Source organism: Bipolaris victoriae (genome assembly GCF_000527765.1).
Source record: "Bipolaris victoriae FI3 unplaced genomic scaffold scaffold_208, whole genome shotgun sequence".
NCBI lineage: Eukaryota > Fungi > Ascomycota > Dothideomycetes > Pleosporales > Pleosporaceae > Bipolaris > Bipolaris victoriae.
Genome location: NW_014575184.1, coordinates 1 through 15,984, shown reverse-complemented (window position 1 = coordinate 15,984; position 15,984 = coordinate 1). Strand labels below are relative to the sequence as shown.

General features: G+C 46.0%; 6 protein-coding genes across 6 annotated transcripts; 3 read left to right on the top strand and 3 right to left on the bottom strand.

Annotated features, from left to right (window-relative positions):
• Positions 1 to 405: 405 nt before the first annotated feature.
• On the bottom strand, positions 406 to 2,572 carry COCVIDRAFT_43144 (hypothetical protein; the record flags this gene model as incomplete). The annotated part of the gene is made up of 4 exons (XM_014694811.1): positions 406 to 426; positions 860 to 1,143; positions 1,196 to 1,415; positions 1,466 to 2,572. The coding sequence occupies 4 exons, from the start codon at positions 2,570 to 2,572 to the stop codon at positions 406 to 408; spliced, it is 1,632 nt and encodes a 543-aa protein (XP_014550297.1).
• Positions 2,573 to 3,319: 747 nt separating this feature from the next.
• On the top strand, positions 3,320 to 5,099 carry COCVIDRAFT_115836 (glycoside hydrolase family 43 protein; the record flags this gene model as incomplete). The annotated part of the gene is made up of 3 exons (XM_014694810.1): positions 3,320 to 3,647; positions 3,708 to 4,043; positions 4,102 to 5,099. 3 exons carry the CDS (start codon positions 3,320 to 3,322, stop codon positions 5,097 to 5,099), a joined length of 1,662 nt encoding a protein of 553 aa, XP_014550296.1.
• Positions 5,100 to 5,204: 105 nt separating this feature from the next.
• COCVIDRAFT_43143 (hypothetical protein) lies at positions 5,205 to 7,333 on the bottom strand (the record flags this gene model as incomplete). Its single annotated transcript, XM_014694809.1, has 7 exons — positions 5,205 to 5,228; positions 5,502 to 5,994; positions 6,105 to 6,312; positions 6,373 to 6,463; positions 6,500 to 6,661; positions 6,712 to 6,759; positions 7,328 to 7,333. 7 exons carry the CDS (start codon positions 7,331 to 7,333, stop codon positions 5,205 to 5,207), a joined length of 1,032 nt encoding a protein of 343 aa, XP_014550295.1.
• Positions 7,334 to 7,414: 81 nt separating this feature from the next.
• COCVIDRAFT_31920 (hypothetical protein) lies at positions 7,415 to 8,430 on the top strand (the record flags this gene model as incomplete). The annotated part of the gene is made up of 3 exons (XM_014694808.1): positions 7,415 to 7,626; positions 7,677 to 7,731; positions 7,792 to 8,430. 3 exons carry the CDS (start codon positions 7,415 to 7,417, stop codon positions 8,428 to 8,430), a joined length of 906 nt encoding a protein of 301 aa, XP_014550294.1.
• A 625-nt stretch (positions 8,431 to 9,055) lies between these two features.
• Positions 9,056 to 11,583, top strand: COCVIDRAFT_43141 (hypothetical protein; the record flags this gene model as incomplete). Its single annotated transcript, XM_014694807.1, has 3 exons — positions 9,056 to 9,290; positions 9,633 to 11,094; positions 11,562 to 11,583. The coding sequence occupies 3 exons, from the start codon at positions 9,056 to 9,058 to the stop codon at positions 11,581 to 11,583; spliced, it is 1,719 nt and encodes a 572-aa protein (XP_014550293.1).
• A 369-nt stretch (positions 11,584 to 11,952) lies between these two features.
• Positions 11,953 to 13,417, bottom strand: COCVIDRAFT_31918 (glycoside hydrolase family 30 protein; the record flags this gene model as incomplete). The annotated part of the gene is made up of 3 exons (XM_014694806.1): positions 11,953 to 12,697; positions 12,750 to 12,895; positions 12,950 to 13,417. The coding sequence occupies 3 exons, from the start codon at positions 13,415 to 13,417 to the stop codon at positions 11,953 to 11,955; spliced, it is 1,359 nt and encodes a 452-aa protein (XP_014550292.1).
• Positions 13,418 to 15,984: the final 2,567 nt, after the last annotated feature.

Here is a 15,984-nt window from a genome sequence, read left to right as displayed (position 1 = left end):
GAGAGAGGCGATGCGGGCGTTGCAACCAGACTGGACATAACGTTCGTACCTGCGCGGTTGAGATAGATAGTGCAAGTGATAGCGGCGATTCTGATAATTAATTTAGTATATCGTAATAGTTTATTAACTATGATAAAAGTCTGTTGTAATAACTTGAAGTTGACGCGCTAGTGTAAAGTGGCCGACTCGCTTGGGTGGCCGACTCGCTTGTGAACCACGTTATATAAAAAGTAATTCTTTTGACTAATAGAAGTACTTACGTTTCTAAACAGCTATTATAGAACGATAAGTAATTAAGCTTAAACGATGAGAGAGGCGATGTTATAAGTAGGCTGGTAAACGGGTCTTCACATCGGGATCTTAAAATTACGATTACCTCGACCAATAATTACCTCATTAGGAAGCTTAGTAGCTCGTTTTGTAGCCCTAAGTTAGTAGTTTATTTTTGCTTAATATAGTAGTAGACCAACTCTAATAGATAAGCTAGTATCTAAGATCGGAGTAAGATGTAGAGACCTGACTCTTAGCACAACGGGTTACCAAATATCTTCCTACCTATCAGAGTGAGCCTATTATCATATTAGACAAAAGTTGAGTTTAGATTAAGGGCTATAAAATGGGCTACTAAACGTCTAAATTGGGTAATTATTCGTAGAGTAAATGGAGAAAAACGATCCCGAGGTGGAGACCCGACTTACCACACTATTCCTAGCGACATAGCTCACAATCATGATATAAAATTATGAAATATTTCAGTAACATAATGGATGTGTAGGTTTGAATAGATCTTATTTATCTACAATACCTTCCATGGTGCTGCTAAAAGACCATAAGCTATTCAGTTATGTTGCTCAGCCACAGGCTCCTTGCCTGTAATCTTCCTCCACTTACTATTGAGGAAGTATACGGGGATTCCAAGGAGACAGATGCTAATGAAAATCCCCATAAGTATCATAAAAGTCTTTATGTAGGAGAATACATGCGTCATTGGCACGATGCCATAGGCGGCTCCGAAGCTCACCAGATTCTTTCCACCAACCACAACCACGACTCCCGCACCAGGATTTTCGGGAATGACCTCAGCGGCGAAGGTGGTCGTTGTGATGAGGATGCAGGTGAATGAGAATTCATAGATGGCCCAGCCTGTAATTCTTATTTTAGTGACGAACTATTGTTTACACCAGGTGTATCTTACCAATTACCATTCCCCATGCACTATACCTCTCGGGCCACTGTGCGCCAATTGCGATAGCGACAATTCCAATGATGCCAGTCAGTGTTGGGATGATGAGATGGACCAGATGATGCTCTGGCTTATGAACACCACCGTTGCGGCGAGCAAGCCATATGTTAATTTTATCGGCACAGTATCCTGAGTAAAGCATTGACGCAAAACAAGCAGGCATCACACCCGCCTATAGGATATTAGTGACTTGCGACCGACATAAGTACACCAATAACTCACATTGAAAAGTCCAACGGATTTGGCATTCCAGCCGTAATCCTGCTCCAGAACAGAGCTGTACACAAGTGTGATACCAATGGCCACGCCGAGGGAGATAGAAGACACCAGCAGCGAATAGATAATGCCAGGTGCTGTGGCTGCCTTGCCTATTTTGATATAGGCGTTCAACCACACTGAGAAGCCATTCGGCGTGACATCGCTCCACGGTTTCAGCTCTTGCACGAAAGATTTCTTCACTATTTTACGAGTCTCAATTCGCTCGAGCTCACCGTACTGGGCAATAGCAATAGGATCAGTCACGATACGTGTGGTACCAAACTCGTCCGTGTAGATGACCTGGCCGTTCAACAAAGTTGGTGAACGCTGAAATTTCGTCTCAGGAGCCAAGAAGACAACGAGAAGTGTGGACAGACCTAGTGTCACTGCAAAGAACCAATAGAACATGCGCCACGAAGAAGCAGCCACCAAGTACGAATTGGAAATCTGGAGTCCTGCATTGACACAGTTCTGGACAGACCAGTACAGGCCAAAGTAGAAGCTCCGCTCGTGGAGGAATGTGACATCTGAGAGGATCAAGGGAAGCAGCGACTCGGTGGCGCCTGTACCAATGCCGAGGAAAATTCGGCTAATGAGATGGGCGTTGAAATCCTTGGCTGTAGCAGCAGTGATGTTTGTGACAAAGCACAACAAAACTGCGAACAGGAAGACTGGCCTACGACCGAAAATAAACGCCAGTGGTAGTAACCCAAGACAACCAAAGGCCATAACCATGGTGGAGTAAGTGCTGAGTCCAGTGACCTCTTCTGGAGTATGGCCTTGAGGAATGTACATTCCATAGAGAGTGGCCATAAAAGCTCCAGTTCCGGATACTGCAATGAGTGAGAAAATGGAGAACCAGCAGCAGGTGACGACAATTCCCCATTTTCTCAAGGTGCTGAAGTTCAAAGGATCGTTGGGATCATCTGTCGGGACAGGGATCTTTCGGATTTCATCTGATCCAGAAAGAAGGACGATGTCTCCATTTGCCTGCTGAATGTTGTCGTTGATGTCTTTGCCACCTTCGAACTCAATGTTCTCAATGGAAGGTTTCTCTTTGCTAGCATCCATGGTCGAAGTGTGGTACGACATGGAGGGTAGAGAGTCTGACTTAAGAAGTGGAAGGATCAACTCAAAGAGATGGTATCAGGATGAGGCCATCAAAATATGGGTAGAAACGGAGAAGATATATGTGCTGCTAACTTTGAGCGAGTTACATGTTTTCGTTAGTGCTCGAATTCTAGATCTGGTACCCATGGACGGGGACTAGGGGTCGGGTCAATAACCCCACATTGTCTCCCCGGCTCCCCGGACCCCAAGCATCCGATCCGAGCCGCATTCCGAAATGCTACTCCATATCGCGAATGATGAACTTTGTAATTTTTGCATGCTGATTCGCTAAATTGATCCAATCTCCACCTATCAGAAGTTTTCGCAGTGCATAGAAATTTCACCTAATGCATCTTGTATCAGGTACTCCACGGGTTAGGTGCCGTCATTTCTTATCGCATTCTCATCCGAAGCATTCCGAAATATAGTAGCAAACCTATACGAGCAGTAGAGGTTCTCCTTAGCTATAGTTGCTGACCTTTCCCAATGATGTTCCATGCCAAGAAAGCGGTTTACTCGGGACATCTGCCTAGCTCTACCCTGAATCCGGTCGTCGGATTGTGGAGGATAGGGCGGCTATCACATGATTCATTCGTACCATAGAGTGCCTTAGTGCCCTAGCTGTGGGCTTATTTAAAGACTGAGGAATTGGGGAGTTTAATCATACGCTGGGGTTCTGTGTAAAGCATAAACTGGATTTTCGTTATTATGCGGCTCATACAAGTCTCAACTACTGTAATTGGTTTGCTCAGTCATGTTTCGGCGTTCAAGAATCCAATCATCAGCGGAGTCAACGCCGACCCGTCCATCATCCGTGTCGAGGACGATTATTTTATCGCAACTTCGTCTTTCGAATATTTTCCAGGCCTGCCTATCTATCATTCAAAGAACCTCGTCGACTGGAACCTTATAGGCCATGGTTTGACTACCCGGAACGGTATTTTTGATAGAGCACTGCTCACATCCGGTGGTATTTTTGCCCCTACAATCCGTTACCACAATGGGACATTCTTTCTCACCACGAATTATGCTGATGGTAAGACACTCTGAAAAAAAATGCTGGTCATCAATCAATGAGGCTGACGGTCATCTTCAGGCTTTAATCCTTCTGATCAACGACCGTTCTTCATCACCACTAATGACATATTCTCAGGCGATTGGAGCAAACCAATCTACTTTGAGCAGACGGGTATCGACCCAGACCTATTCTTCGATGACGATGGTTGCGTATATCTATCTACTGGCCTACCCGAGTTCGCACCTCAGCTCGGCAACAGCACTATTTATCAATCCAAGGTAGACATGACCACGGGCAGATCATTGACCGAGCAAAGGATGATATATCGATCAACTTTGCCAGAGGACATCCGATGGGCAGAAGGAGCCCATGTATACAAGATCAATGGTACATACTACCTTTCAGTTGCAGAAGGTACGTATTGTTCAACAAGGGAGTAGGCTCTAGGAGACTAACACGAGTACGCATGTAGGTGGCACTGAAAAACTCCATCGCCAGACATTCCATCGAGGCCCATCTCCTTCCGGCCCCTGGGAGAAGAGTCCTTTAGGTCCCATGGTCTTCAACGGACGTGATACTGCTGCTCCAGTTCAACAAACCGGCCATGCAGACCTTGTCCAGCGCCCCAACGGTAAATGGTATTCTGTATTCCTGGCTGTGCGCCCACAGGCTCCTCAGAACATTAATGGCACCTGGATTCTAGGCCGTGAGACGTTCTTAAGCCCTGTCTCGTGGTTTGACGGCTGGCCTCTTGCCAACAATGGATCAGAGATCACTCTCGATATGCCGGACCCGGACTTGCCTTCTCAGTTAGTTAAGAACGCCACGTCCAGCGATGACTTCACTTCCTCGGTTCTCGATTCCAAATGGGAATTCCGAGGCGCACCATATGGCGATTGGCATCGCGTTTCCAATTCATCTTTGATTCTGCACGGGACGCAACGGAATCTCAAAGCTCTTGACGGGAATGCGCTCTTGACGCGAAGGCAAGATAGCCTGAAATCACACTTTAGCGTCTCTATTGAGTTCAAACCTACAAAAGAAACACATGAAGCTGGAATTACTGCATACGTCAATGATGCATATCACAATACCATTTCTGTGGTGCTTTGCCAAAATCAAACAAGGACTCTTTGCTTGAAGACAGCAACCATTGCACAGGGGGCGACCGTAGACGGGAACATGACTACAGAGTACTTTCCCCTGCCTGATGAGTATGTTCACGATGGATCTGCACAAGTGCGTCTGCACATTAAGGCCGCACCTGAGACCTACCGGCTTGGATACTCTTCAGAAGCATCATCCCAAGAACCCACGTGGCTTACAGCTTTTCCATCGTCATACATGGCGCCGTTCTATGGCGGTCGCATCTGCTGGAATGGCGCACGAATGGGACTTTATGCCACAGGAAACGGTCTTCCCATCCTTACTGATGCAACATTTAGGAGCGTCAGGGTGATAAATGAGTAAGGAGATAGAATCGACAACATAGAATGAGCGATGCGAGCGTACAGAGTATCTTGGGAATGAGCATCTGGTCCATCGATTATTATAAACATTCTGCCTTTGTTCAAATCATGCTTCCGATGAATACGAAACCTGCCAAACCCTGACCAAACGAGATGTAATCAGCAGCAGTTCAGTTGGGTGTACCTTCATTGTGAGAACAAACCTCCAGAGCTTTACTGTCTCTCATCTTCAGTGCTAAAGAAAACGTTGAATAGCCGTCCAAGATCGCACCTGTTGGGGGAGTTGGACCAGTTGTAGAAGGTTGATTGTTTTGCTTACCAACACCGCATACTCCAGACTGTTGAGTCACAACGGAACAGTACTTTGTAGAAATCTGGTAATCGTAATTTGAACTATTCATACTACTTGCACACCTGCAGATTTCGTTTGCCGACTTGCCCAATCCTTTGCACTGTTGTATGTGCAGTTATAGTCCATAAATTCTGCTGGGTTCATCTTAATCTCTGTTGCCCCCTTGTCTGTCGCTGGTCTGGCAGCTTCACGAGAGTATCTCTGCACTGTTGTGGCTCTCTCGTATCGAGCATCGTAAATCTCCTGCGGCCGCTTTTGAGCTTCTTCCTTTGATATGGTCTCGTCAGCGTCCGCGAAGAACGCACCCAGTGCCTCTGCATCTTCGATCGCTTGATTAGCACCTTGACTCTGCGTCGGGAGCATGGCATGTGCGGCATCACCGATCAGAATTACACGTCCAGAATGCCACCTTCTCAACGGTTCTGTGTCCCTGGGCTGCCAGAGCCCTATATCGTCTCCAGCAACTTTGAAAGGAGCTTTGGCCCAATTCGGGAACTCTCCGTACCCTTTCATCAAGATGTCGAAGTCACCCTTGCAGTTCCAACTGTTTTTTGAGTCTAGTGCTGATCTTTGATCTGGAACTAGCGCCACCAAGGAGTACACTTTGCCACCTTAAGCAGGTCCCATAATCATAGATGCGAATGGTTGATGAACTGGCAGAATACTTCGTCTTCCTCCAACTCTGAAGTTTGTACCATAAGTCTATACGCCGAAAATCCTGTCGGCTGTGCTTGAACTTCATGGCCTAGAACGTGTTTGCGCAGATTCGACTTGATGCCGTCCGCACCTACGATGACATCGCCTCGAAGGACAGTGCCATCTTTCAGGGTGACTGATCCAGCATCTGGATCACAGGAAACCACTCATGACGATGTTCTGATTGCCACAGGTTGGCCTTGTCCTTCTTCGCGCGTCGCGAAACGTCTCAATGCATCGTGCAGATCCATGCGATAGTATATCATACGATCGGCACCGTATTCGGTCTTCAACGTCAAAAGAATCTTGCGCACAAGCTATCCGTCCGTGGAGTATATCTTGAAGCCTTCAACTTTCAAGGCTCCAGCATTCTTCAACACTTCACCCATGCCGAAGCCTTTCTCCAGTATTGTCGATGCATTGAGCTGGAGTGATATAGTAGCGCCAATTTCACGATTCAGAGAAGATTGCTCGAGAACAGTGATGTGGCGGCCTGGTGCGCGAAGTGCGATTGCCTGTAGGACATTAGTTTGAGAAGAAAGCAGTCATGTGGAACAGATCTGACCGATGCAAGACCCGCAATTCCTCCTCCAACAATGACGATATTAAGCAACTGATCTTGAGACACATTGGTATCTAGGGCACAGTTCGTTGAGCTGTTGCAAAGTGAGAACATTTCCGAGGCTCGTAGACCACTCAAACCTAGTATATGGTCTCCATGTTGGAACAGATACTCCACGTCGACGCGGGAATGTGGAGGGTCATGTAGAGGTAGATGACGCGCGCAATGGTGAGTCCGATTGGCTAGACAGGCACTCTCCGAAATTCGACCCCCCACTTGTTGGTAGTTGTCCCCATCCGAAGAGAGGTCATTGTTGGATCTTTTTCAAGCAATTTGACTCACTCTATTGGCATATGTGCACGCTGGCGTAAGCTTTTTTCCCTAATTTACTCTTGTTACATTGAGTCGCGGTGGTCGATCCTTCCAGAACAGGGCACGCAGGGGTATCCACCACAAACGCTAGAGTGATCTGGATCCGAATCATCCGTTCTCGTTCGGATTCGTTCCTCGGGTCTTTCCGCGCGTTTCCGAAGAAAACCTGGTCACTCTCTCGGGGCCTGTGGCGATGATCGGAAATGACCAGCTCTACCATTAGCACAAGCAGAGTATATGAGTTTGCAGCCATGGTGACCTTCCAAGATCACAAACTTTACACATCTACACAACAAGCATACAACCAAACTTTGGCCCATCATCCAGGATAGCCATGGCTACAATCACACAGACCGAGCCCGCGCTCTCCATGTGGGCTGTCGCAAACCCTACGCAGAAGCCTTTGAAGATTGACGGCACAGACGAGACCTACGGTGATTGGCGGGATGATCTGGTTTGCGATGGTTACGCAATCATCAAGGGAGCTATCCCAGCCGATAAAGTAGAGAGCTTCGCGGATCGCATGTACTCACTTATCGAGGGATTGTACGTTGAGGAATTTCAGTACCCTCTCGAAATAGCTGATTAAAGTACAGTGAGCTTGGATACAACCGCAACGACTCATCGACGGTTCATCCCGGCAAGCTGCCAGTCATTAATGAAAAGGGCATGCTCTTCACATATGCTGCTTGCCACGAGGACTTTGTCTAGGACATACGCAGCGAGCCCGGTATCGTCAATGCATTCGAGAAAGTATATCAGGACGAGGATTTAATCGTGTCCTTTGATGCTATCAACTATGGCTTCGCTAACCGCACAAACCTTCCTAAGAACTCGCCATGGCCTCACCAGGACCAGGATCCTGAGAAGCCAGGTTTCCGCTGCCTGCAGGGTCTTGTTAATTTGCACCGCGCTGGTCCTAACGATGGTGGACTGATCGTGTGCAAGGGAGCTCACTTGCTTAGTGAGCAATTCCACAAGGACATGAAGGATGAGAAGCGCATCCCCGCCTGGACCCCAGAATGGTACGGATACACTGGTGCAGGCATCAAGTGGCCTGAGGAGCACGGCTGCGAGTGGTACAAGGTCGAGGCTGAGGCTGGCGACCTGATCGTCTGGGACTCAAGAGCCCCCCATTACAACGTACCTACAACCTCTGATGTCGACCGCCTATGTGTGTATACTTGTTACATGCCAGTCAAGGATGCCACACAAGAAGAGCTTGTTCGCAAGAAGGATGCTTTCGAGAAGCGTCTTGGCACAACTCACTGGCCAAATGCCAGGAATATTGGCTGGAACGAGGCCAAGAGGAATGGTAAATTGGACAAGATCCAGCGCGCAAGGCCTTAGAAGGAACCGAACCTTAGCGAGAGGGCTTTAAAGCTGACAGGCATCCCATATATCAATGCTTCTGAATAAAAAAGTCGAATTTGTTTGCATGTGTATGTTTCTAAGGTTTCTAACTATCAAAGTGTCCAACATTGAGTGTTATTTACATTTACTCACCCAAGATGAAGGAAGCGTGAATTGTTATTGCTGATTAACAATGATGATCACGAAGTGAGATTTAAAGGAGAAATATAAGGTAATTACTTTAGTCAGGCGCGAGAAGCGTTTTCCGTAATTGATTGTATCCATGGCCAAAGTACTTGTGCATGAAGATAATCCAAGAGCTTAGTAGCGGCGATGAATGGCGTATATTTTTGTGAATGTGCATGTGCTTGTGGACCACATTACCTCATTGCTCAAAATTGCTGAACGTATGACAACAAAGAATGAATGATGATTGGAAGTTGCCAATCATCATTGAGCTGAATCGGCGGCTGTCGGAATGTGGAGAGGCGGGGAAACAGAGGGGCTATACCCTATCGGACGGTAGTCTACTGAGCCACAAGTCTTTCCAAGATCTGTGGTAGCTCTTAGAAATTGTTCGCAGCGAGAACATGCCGCAGTTTCTCTCATCGCTATACATAGAATGAATGCTGAGACGAGCGCATTGAGGCCATCGCCTGATGTGCAACAGCAGTCCGCTGGGACGGATCGTCCGGCAAAACGGCAACGACTCTCGCTGGCGTGCAACGAGTGTCGGAAAAGAAAGGTGAAATGCGACTCAGTCACGCCAAAATGCAAGAACTGCCATTTTCGGGGGATCGCATGCGAAACGACTGATCCAAAACACCCAGAGCTTACTGTTGTGCGCAAATACGGCGGCCACTATCCCTTGGAAATGGATCAGCCTCGACAGGACTCACAGAGGACAGGCTCGACAGTCACAGCCTTGCCCACTCCGACAAGGGGAATAGCGGGTTTCCCAAGCCCAGCAGAGACAAGTCCGGCGCCCATGTCTGAAATGGCACAGAGCTACTCTTCTATAATGAAGGCGAATGAGACCAATTCCTGGCTGGTACGGTCCTATAGAGCTCAGAGAGCCCTGGAGTCTACATCTCCAGCCACAACAATTCCGGATCAACAAGGAGAAGTCAGCATGACCACAGATGGCAACAGTCAGCATGATCAGACAATCATGGGATCAGGAGAGGGTGATGGCCCAGAAATGGCCATTAATACAGATAATGGATCATGGCGCCAGAAGTTCATGGGCGGAAGCAGTCTCCAAAGTCTCACTATGTTTCTGGACTTGTATCTGCAGAGAGCAGGTTTGCCCAAGATCGGACCCTGTTTCAAGCATGGAATGAGTTTTGCAGAAGAATTCGTGCCCTCCCTGAGTTTACGACTGCCTGACCTTCCGCCAGCATCGCTGACTGATGCGTACTTGAAAGCGTACACCACGAATATCCACCCCTTGTTCCCTATTCTGGAACCGGATCAGCTGCACAGAGATATCCAGCGGATTCGGGCATATCAAGATGCGAGCTGGAGCCCCTCTTATGGTTTTAGAGGACTCGATGCCTTACTGGAAGCACACGATGTTCCTGTACTTGCCTGTATCTATGGAGCGATAAGCTTAGGGGCGGATGAGGCAGCCGGTGATCTGACGGAAACGGGAAACGACTTTCTTGCTGCCGCCCATGGGTTATACGCACATCTCATTGGACTTCCACATCTGAGTAGCGTTCAAGCATTACTATTAATCACATTAGCGTTGCGAGCAAGAGGCAAAGAGGGCCAGGGGTTTCAGACACTAGGCTCGGCAGTGCGCATCTCACACAGCATCGGGTTGCACCGACATGTCGCGGTAGCTAAGCGAAGTCAAAACCACGAAGAATTCCAGTCTAGACGGCAAAAAATTGAGCTCCATGCCAGAGTGTGGTGGACCTGCTTTGGTCTTGAAAAGCTTATGGAACTCGAGACTACCCGTCCTTCGGCTATCTCACATGCGCAACATGATAATTTTGCACCAGATGAAATCTTCGCACCTAACTCACAGAACCAACTCAAGTATTTCCTCCACTGGATACTGCTTGCCCAAATCTATGAAAAAATCAATGAACTTTTATATCAGCGGAAGAGGAGCCAAGCCAGCACACTACAACTGCTTCAAAGTATCGGTAGAATTGATTCTGCTCTTCGAGAATGGAAGAGCAATCTTCCCGATGATATCCAACCGGATGGGGATATCTACTGTTCTGATGAAGAACGTCCACTTGCTATATCTCTGGCTCTCCAATACCATTCAACACTTATCACGCTGCACCGAGCATCTCTGGTGTTACCTCACAACCAGTTCATGGAGGAAATCAAGACAAATTCTCAGCACCTGCCATATCATCAGCGTCTCCGAAAGGGCCGCAATCTTTGTACTGCATCGGCATGTGCTACTATTAGGATGAACGTTCATATGCCTGACAAAAGGATACAAACACCTTCCTGCGCCCTCACACAGACGCTTACAGGATGCGTTGTATTGTCGTTAAGTATCTTACGGCATCCACAATCTCGCACAGTCCGCACTGATCTTGAGCTGCTTCGCATGGGTACAGAGATGGCAGAAGCTGAGTATAAGCGGCTCGGCCAACACCCGAAGTTTTTCGAAGCTTGCTCAATTATCGAAAAGTCTATTACTGACTATGTGGTTCAATGTAACCCCAGAGTAAGTTTACGAGAAGGCTCACAGGCACCACGATTACAGTCACAATCTCTAGTGAGACAGACAGACTCTAATGAAACGACGATGATGCCGCCTCTGATATGGGACACTGTGGTGGAGTCAGATAACCAGGATAATTTTCAATTTGATGCAGCCGATCTCTTTGCAGGAGTGATACTTGAGGATCTCTAGAGTGCCACCGCCGATATAGATCTATATATGGGAGGGTAGCTTAGCATACGATGGGCCCAATCATGGATCTCTACAATATCAAGATATAATCACGTTTTACCTTTGTGTACTTTGATGCCTGCCTGTGTTTTAGTTTACATCAAGACTTAGCGAGTATTGCTTTTTGCAACCTATAGAAGTGGAAACGCCCTAGACTAGAGGATCAAGATAAAGTTGAATAATTCTAGAATCAACACGCCAGGAAAAGACTTAGTAAACAATAGTGAGATTTATTAGAATATTGAAAGCTGGTGTTACTTTTCCTTGATTTGTTTTCTCGATAACTATTATGCCTATCTACGAAATACCTTATAGTCTAGCTTACTAGTGGAGTATATTAGAAGAGTAATCTATGGCGAAGTAGATAGAGATGTGCTAATATTTAGTCGCTACAAAGGATCAATTGAAGAAGGGGCCTATCAAGGTTGGAAAGAAAATGGCAATATATACTGCGAGCGAGTCACGTGATGCTACACTAAAATATTTAAACTGAAACGCCGCCTTGTCTGGTGACTAATCTTGTTCGCACAGGACATGTTGTCTTTTCGCGCTCAACAACAAGGGCTTGTGATGACAATCTGCGACAACAGAGCTTACTTGTAAAGGAAGGTAACCATGGAGTGAGCAGGCACGCTAGTGCCAGTCATGGCATCCAGCGTGTGAGACTCGCTCGTGATGTACGCCGAAGCGGTGCCTTTGACACCACTAACACTGACCGTTGCGGCTGAAGCGCCAGTGTTCAAGACCTGCACCGCAACAGAGCCATCTGTGTTCTTGAACGCAGATACCTTGAGCGAGCTTGTAGATGCACTCGCACCGATGCGCACAGCACCTGGCCTGACGAAGCGGCTCCACTGCGCGTAGACCCAGAAGCGCTTGCTAGGCGTAACGACGCCGCCGTGCAGGTTGATAAGTGCCGAGTTGGTGGGCGAGGTCCCCGCGTCTTCCGCGCCTTCCCAGTATAGGTACGCGGAGAAGTTGGCATTGACGAGCGCCGTGTAGATTTTCTCCGCCCACGTCTGGCCCTCGCCCTTTCCGCCGCTGGTGTAGTAGCTGGTGGTCCACTTACCGCTGAGATCAGCAGTTTCAGTCATCCACGCGTGCTTCGAAGAAGCAAACGGCGCCGTGGGGTCAGACGAATATCCGTGTGTGGTGACGACGTCGTACAGAGAGTCGACTGCACCGAGCCCGGTGAGCATCGTCTTCTGGACATTGTAGCCAGTGGCGTCGCAGCACGTGAGCTTTACGTCGAGGCCGGCTGCTTTGACGGTTGGAGCAAGGACTTTGATGAATTCGGCAGCCTGCGCACCGTCCGAAAGCATAGAGGAATACGCCGTGCTGGGTTTCACCGTTAGTGGCTTATTTGCATGGGAGCGTGCTGGTAACATACGTGTAGTCGGGCTCGTTCAGGAAGCCGAGATGGGTGATGGAAATGCCCGCCTTCTTGTAGTCCCTGACGTATTGGGTAAGGTAGTTGGCGTAGGCTTGGGTCCAGTTTCCGCACGACGTGCCTGTCACGCCGCAGAGGTACCCTCCCTAAAAGCGATTAGCAACTGCCCTGTTGACGGAATGGTATGTGGTTCTACATACGTTCGAGTCTTTGCCGTTGGACTTCATGTACCCGGGAGCGGACCAGGCATCGGCGTAGATTAATTTCAGGCCGCGGGTCTGCGCTTGCTGGGTCAACCAAACCTGGTCGTTGTCGGCGCCATCCCACTGGTACTTTGGTGTCCCTGTAGGCGATCCAGGGCTGTTGGGCTCGATAGAGTAACCACTCGAGGGGCCAGATCCGATGCCGTTTCTCAAGATGTTAAAACCCGCACCAGCAGTAGGACTGAAGAGAAGATCAAGCGTCTGCTTCTGAGCCGCGGGCGCCAGACTCTTGATGTTCGCAGCGCGTCCATAGAATTGGGAAATTCCAAAGCCATCGATTGTTTGGTAGGTCTTGCTGGAGTCTATAGCGATTGTAACGGCCTGACGGGCATCGAGTGAATCGAGTGCTGGTGCCGCGAGTGCGACGTTGGCAGAAGCAAGGACAAAGGCCAGCTTGGACAACATAGTGAAGGTTGGTTCTAAAAAAAGAGCGAATGTAGGTATCAGAATGTAGTGGAAGGTAAAGACAAACAAGCAATGCTAAGCAACTGCCAAGTCCGATAAATATAGGAGCGAAGACTTGTCATTCTGTCATAGTGGGTTGAGCGACATAAATAAAATTGCTCTGCATGCGTGCATTACGTCTTCAGCCCATAGCGTATTATTCATTAATTTATCTAGAGGAGGCCATAGCAGCAGGGTATGTGGCTATAGTGAATTCATGCGCCAATCAAAACAAACAAGCTTGCAAGCGCTAGATTGCGAATGCCTCTTTTCTGCAGCAAAATCATTTAATTGCAGCGCAGAAAGTGAGCCTCCATCAGTACCATCGCCGAGGATAACGCCTAGCGTCCCCTTTAAATAACAGGCGATAGCGGTGGCTGTTTGATATTTCGCCGACCACGAGGATACTCCCTCCAGAAGTTGCTCAACTAAACGCACCAAACAAAGGACGCTCAGCTTTGTCGTCTCCACGTATTAATCAAGGATTTAGCTTAGCTCTATCCAGTTAGTTACTAAGCTTCTCGAACGATATGCGTTTTGCGTCCCTTCCGTCAAGTTTCCACGTATCGTTGCCCTCGGCTGCGACAATAGTCAATCTGCATAACGCTCATACCAAATATGTATACACATACACACAACCAGCGCGAACATTAATTTAATTTTCCCAATTACGAAGACTTTATAAGACGCTTGTGCAACGCTTATACATAGTCCTACTATCAAAAATCAAGATAGGCAGGACACGAAACAGCAGCGCCAGTAGACTAGTATTTGGGTAGAGGTTAGGTAGGGGTAGAGTTACCAAGAGTTAGGTAGAGGTAGGGTAGAGTACTAATTATATAATACTTTAACCTCTATCTCTATCTAATATTACGAGTAGTAAACAGAATTCTCATCCTAATAAATAATAAACTAGCTAAAGATCTAGAGACGTTTATATTAAAAGGTAAAAAAATATTATAATACTTAAAGTTACGTAATATAGTATCTTACTAAGACTAGCTATCTAAAGTATTAGTATATAAAGAGATAGTAGTGCTATCTTAACTATGTTACTAAAGCTAGATAGATAAAATACTATTACTAAAAGTAATAGAACTATATAGATAGATATATTTTATTATTACTCTTATTATTATAATCTAAAATTATACTATATTATTAGCTACTATACTTTATAAGATTATTATCTATTAGTCTATAGTGGTTCAGATTAGGTTTATTAATGTATTATTATTATTATTAGAAGCTTAGCCCTGTGCCACTAGGCCACAACAACTAAAAAAGGTATGAGTAATCAGCGTTCTGCTAATGCTCTGCACAGGATAGTATATATAGTTAACGCAGCGCCTAATATTATCCCCCTTCTTAATAGGGCCTAGCCCCTAGGCCTTATGCCTTAGCTATAGTGGGTAAACTACGTCTACTTAGAATACTTTATATACTAGACCTCCTAGTAGCTTATAGAATTAACTAGAGTACCTCTAGCATTATTCTTTAGTCGCGATAGACGTGCTTAGCTATCCCTAATCTAAATTAAACTTAAGACCCCTAGCTCTTCGTTCTAATTTAGCTAGGTAGAACGCTAATTACTATATTAGAAGCTTAGCCCTATACTACTAGGCTATAATAACTAAAAAAGATATAAGTAATTAGCGTTCCAATAATACTATATATAGAATAGTATATATTGTTAGTATAGCGTCTAATAATCATCTTCTATATAAGTACTCTACTCTACTTTCTTACTAGATAATTTCTTTATAGAATACTAATATTACGCTTACTAGCCTTAGTATAGAACCTAGTAAGAGAAGTATAAATCTAAATATTATATAATCATTATAAGCTCTATAAAACTTAAATAATTTTAGTTTTTATTCTATAACGTGTTTTACTACCGAGCGGGCTACCCCACTGAGTAGACTATCTCTCTATACTATTACGTCTTTATAATTAAGTTATATAATACTACTATAACTTTTGGTAGTAAGTAGAATATAATATTATTCTTTAAACGCGTTACTATCTTTTATATTCTTTTATTCTACTTAGTATATATAAAAGTTATATCTAATATATTAGAATAAGTGGGTGGAAGTAGCTGCTTGTTCTAATAGGACTCAGTGGTAGAGGTCTCTTCCTTCTACTTGTTCCTAGTAGACTTAGAGGCAGCTAGTCGATAGATTCTAGATAGAAAAGAGATAATGCTAGGGGAGAGAGATAAGGATTGGATTGATCTGATCTAGTAGTCTGATCTTGTTCTTATGATCTGCTCTTATAGTTGTAATCTTCTCTACTCTCTATCTACTAGTTATTCTACCTCTATATATACTAGCTGCTCTAGATTCTAGAAGAATCTATCTTAGTAATAGATTGCGTAATAGATAGATAGCTTAGATCAGGGATCGATAGATTGCTTGGATCATTGAGATCAGGGTGTAATGTTAACTTGGGTCAGGGATCGGTATCGTCCCAACATAAATTAGAAATTGATGGATTGATTCTATTAGAGATCAGCTGAATAG